General features: G+C 44.8%; 1 protein-coding gene across 2 annotated transcripts; it reads right to left on the minus strand.

Annotated features, from left to right (window-relative positions):
- Positions 1-410: 410 nt before the first annotated feature.
- LOC100282151 (ribosomal protein S11 containing protein) lies at positions 411-3,197 on the minus strand. Of its 2 annotated transcripts, XM_020542130.2 has the most exons (4): positions 2,956-3,197; positions 2,693-2,864; positions 1,218-1,354; positions 414-1,113 (listed from the first exon to the last, which is right to left on the minus strand). In XM_020542130.2, exons 2-4 carry the CDS (start codon positions 2,840-2,842, stop codon positions 642-644), a joined length of 759 nt encoding a protein of 252 aa, XP_020397719.1. In that variant the 5' UTR covers positions 2,843-2,864; positions 2,956-3,197; the 3' UTR covers positions 414-641. The 2 variants fall into 2 exon arrangements, with proteins under 2 accessions (NP_001148535.1, XP_020397719.1); NM_001155063.2 differs by having other exon boundaries at positions 411-1,113; positions 2,693-3,112.
- Between the last annotated feature and the right edge of the window lie 1,201 nt (positions 3,198-4,398).

The following is a 4,398-nucleotide window of genomic DNA, read 5'->3' on the forward strand; positions in this document are numbered from 1 at the left end:
CCTCTTCAGCACTGTGCTGCCAATCGTGCAGTCGAGCAGCCATCTGCATCTGCTACGTAGCCAAATTCCAAACCCCGTGGGCCGAGAAGCTCGGTGCTCCAACCAAACACGTTTGTCCACTGCACGTCTGCACTGGCTGACCGTTCATTTCCTTTTGCTTCCATTCACAGTCGAACATTTTCAGTCATAGGTTTAAGATGGTACCAGGAACTACTTATTGTCTGGGTCTGGGAGACTGTCATCGAGCGAGCTTCTACTGTCAAGAACATTACAAGAACAAGGAAAACAAGCATGACCTCCTTGGAAACGGGAAAGAGATATGAACATTTTCAGGTCATAAGGTGGCAAGAATTAGATCAGACCTTGAGAGGTGAGGTCTCAATGCAAGATCTCATATCATACCGCGGCAGACATTTCAGAACTCAACAGCATTATTACGCAGAATTGTCTATAACTCATCGAGCGAGTAAGTTGCTTCCATACAATACAAGAACAAGGGTAGATTTGCCCAAAACACATGTCCATATTATTACATCAACTAGGCCAACAACACAACGATTACGTTAAGTTTCCGAAAATCACCTCCGACACTTCCCCGGTTCTTTCTTTAAACCCAGCTCTAGTTCCAGTCCACTCCGAAACTACACCCGGCGCTGCTTGGGGAGCCGGCACCCATTGTGAGGAAGCTGGGTCACGTCGTGGATGTACATGATAGGAGATTGGTCCCTCACCCTTTCGCCTCGGAACCCTTCTCTGAAGCTCAGGATCACCTTCTTCTTCTTCTTGAAGAACGAAGCCCCTTTCACCTTCATGACGATGGAGCTCAACCCCATCTTCCTGGCGGACCGTCCGACCTGCTCCGCGACCGCTTCGGAAGCGTATCGGGAGAGACGGGACCGTCCTTTCCTGTCCTCCAAGCAGCCGGCGGAGGCACCCGTCTTTTTGTTCCCGCTGGAGTCTGTCACCGTCACGAAGGTCTTCTTTCTCTTCAGTAGGACGTGGACGAAAGCTCTCTTCTTGGAATACTGTTCGTGGTCCATGGCAAAGGTGCGGAGGTTGACTGTGAAGCCCTCCCTTGAGCTGAAAGGGTTCTGGCCACGGGGTGTCCCAGACCTTTATGTCGAGCCAGAGTGAAGCGAAAATGAGTGATCAGCAAATATGAATGAAATAGACAGATATATGAGTGAGTTGAATTGAAATAAGATTGGCCTACTTACATCGCCGCTCCATTATCTGTGTTGTTGAAGTTGACCTGTGTCTTAGCACGAATATCTTGAGACACAAAACCAGATCTGTTAAAATTCTGACGTGGATCCGTATCTGCAACAACTCCAGACCCAGAAGGTGGGAAACCCTGGATAAACAAAATTGATTCTGTTAAAATTCTGATAAGCAGTGATATTGATGCAATGTGATCTCGGTATTCTATGGTTTACAAGGCATAATATCAATGCTCCGCATGGAGAATGGAAAATGAGGCAAGAGACTGTGCCTAAAACTAGCGACACAAAAAATATACAAACAGTGGAAACGTTGTTCATTCTTTACAGAATGTAACGAAAACAAAAACCTACACTTTTAAAATTAAGGACTCACGTGAAAACATGCTACTCCCTCCGTCCCCCATCTTATGGTCACGAAGGTTTGTCCTAGGTCAATGTTTTAAAACTTTGACCATTAATAACAAAATATTCATAAATATTGACTAAATAAAAATGAAACTATTACATTTATTATCAAAACATCTACCACAATATATAGTTTTTGTAAATTTAAAAATAATTATTTTTATAGATATTGTTGGTCAAAGTTTCAAAATTTTGAATTAGGACAAACCTTCACGATCTTAAGATAGGGAACGGAAGGAGTACATGCTTCCTAATATTATCATCTCAATTTCAAGCTGCAACGCAACAGCTTATAGTTACTTTTCATGTGTATACGACTAGGGTATTCGTGAGCACCTGTGTAGGTTTGGAGGTATGACCGTATGAGAAACCTACAACTATATGAAATATTATGCAAGGGATTGAACATTAATCAATACTATCACCAACAGCCGTAGGCTGTAGCATCAGGGAAATTGGCCACAAGTGGCAGAAAAGTCAATGCTTTTGTGAATAGGATGGAATCAAATTGTATTTCATGAAAAAATACGCCACAGAAAAATCCCTAACCCATAAAAAAGTCCCCAACTCATACAATAATAAATCTTATTTCAATTCAACGTACACTACATACTGCTAGATGGCGAAAAGAGGGCAACTCTATCTTTTATCACAAAATGGGGGGAATTAAATAGGGGTGTTTGGTTCCCATGACTAAAGTTTAGTCTCTCCGGATGTTTGAATACCAGTTACAAATATTAAATATAGTCTACTTACAAAACTAATTACACAGATAAAGACTAAACAACGATACAAATTTATTAAGACTAATTAATCCATATTTAGCAAATGTTTACTTTAGCATCATATAGACGAATCATATACTAATTAGGCTTAATAGATTCGTTTTTCCACTTAGTCCTAATCTATGAATTTAGTTTTGTAATTAGACAATATTTAATCGGATGTTTGACATGGACTAAAATTTAGTCCCTGTTACCTGGGGCTAGATGCATGGTCTCCTTGATTAACCAAATAGATCGAGAACGAAATCAATCAAGAGAGTTGGGTTGATATAGAGATACCCTGTTGTGTCCCGATGCATCTGAGGCAAAGGAACGTGGGAGGAGCTGCCCATGGAGAAACCTTCGCGAAAAGGGATCCTCCGCGGCGCGGCAGAGGCCCGCCCCAAGAGAGGCAGCTCGGCGTAGGGCAAGGCGGGCGGATGAGAACATGGCCGTCTTCCTCGATCTCGTACTTCAGACACAAGAAGAACAAAATTAGAAGTAAGCTAGTAGGCGCTCGGTCTTTTGCATAGCAGCCAGGGAAGAGAAGGGGGTGTGAATACCCGGTCGGCGCTCTTCGCCGGCGAAGGCCTCGGCACCTGGCGTTGGGCGGGGCGGCGGCGGCGGCAGTATCTCAACTAGAGGGAGGGTGGTGGATCAGTGTGGTTGGGCTGAGATGAGATGGGTTATTTTTTATTTTCTAGTTGAAGCCCAACCGGGCTCCACGTTGTGTGCTCGACCTCAACGAAAATAATTAAAGCCCATTAACACAGTCTAGAAACAGACCTATCTTGTTAAGAAACCCTAGTTAGATTATGTGGGAAAATACCACTTATACATTTGAGGAATCTCACGTCTCCATATAAAGGAATATGTACCTCATTATAAGAGAAGAGAAGAGAAAGAGGTCATAGACCCAACCATACATCGTGTCTTCTGTGCGTTTTTACTGTCGTGCTCGTGGAAAGGGAAACATGATCTACACCTTCTCCGCGCCTAATCTACTGACGGAAGGGAAGAGAGTGTATCTGGTGATCCGTGTTAACGTAGTTATTCAACACGTTATCAGCACACTCTACCTCGATGTTACTACGGATCCAATCTGCACTGATTCTTCGTCAAACTGGTAGGTCTCTCGGCCTAGCCGAACTGTCGTACACGACAGACTTTGATTCCTCTACTCAATCGAATGGTATGGTATTTTTCATCGGTAGATTGGTTCTACTCTTAGCGGCAAAAAAAATTCAGGCTTCCTGTAGAAGCCGCAACCTCCCACAAGAACGACGTCATCGTGCCACTAGCCCCGAAGGAGTCACCGATGTAGCGGTCAAATATCCGGGGCGCATCGCCGGTGTTGGGAACAGCGGGTCCAGTGCCCCGCACGCCATAGCCCCTGTTTGTTTGAGCTTTTTCCAGCTTCTGGCCACCAAAAACTGTTGCAGATTGCCAAACGCCTCAGCTTTTCAGCCAGCTTCTATAAGAATCGCTTTGGTAAAAACCGTCCAAAATCAACATGAACACAAAATCGGCCGAATCTTCACGATAGTAGGAATCTGTTGCTTTCTAGATCCTAAACCCTTTGGACCACTTCATCTTTCTCTGCACGTAATCCACACAATACTCAGATTCTTCCCACAGCCAAATTCTCTCCACAGCCAGATTCTCAGAAAAGCTGGTCAGAAAAAAGCTGAACCAAACAGGCATATAGTCTGCAGTATGGCTCGCAGCCTTGTCTCCCGCACCCATCCCGTCGCACGCCGGCACCGTCGATAGGGCCTGCACCCTTGTTGCGCTAGGGCCGCGTCGCGCACCGGAGGAGGGCCCATCCGCGCCTAGCCTAGCCATGTTGGATGGCCCGAGATTTGGGGTACCAGCTCGGGGACTGCTTCTCGCCGTGCAATGGTGTCCACCTGCTCATGCTGCGAGCCACCCGGTGCTCAGAAACCATCAACTAAAAATAATGCATTTAAATTATAGTAGAGAATATAGTAAGGAAATTTTTAAAT

This window comes from Zea mays, chromosome 8 (assembly GCF_902167145.1).
Source record: "Zea mays cultivar B73 chromosome 8, Zm-B73-REFERENCE-NAM-5.0, whole genome shotgun sequence".
NCBI lineage: Eukaryota > Viridiplantae > Streptophyta > Magnoliopsida > Poales > Poaceae > Zea > Zea mays.

Excerpts from the sequence above, each read along its gene's own strand:
- LOC100282151 (NM_001155063.2), bottom strand. The coding sequence starts at position 2,842 with ATGTTCTCATCCGCCCGCCTTGCCCTACGCCGAGCTGCCTCTCTTGGG. Across the intron at positions 1,355-2,692 it reads ATGCATCGGGACACAACAGG|GGTTTCCCACCTTCTGGGTC; the intron begins GTATCTCTATAT and ends TTGTTTATCCAG. Across the intron at positions 1,114-1,217 it reads ACAGATAATGGAGCGGCGAT|GTCTGGGACACCCCGTGGCC; the intron begins GTAAGTAGGCCA and ends CTCGACATAAAG.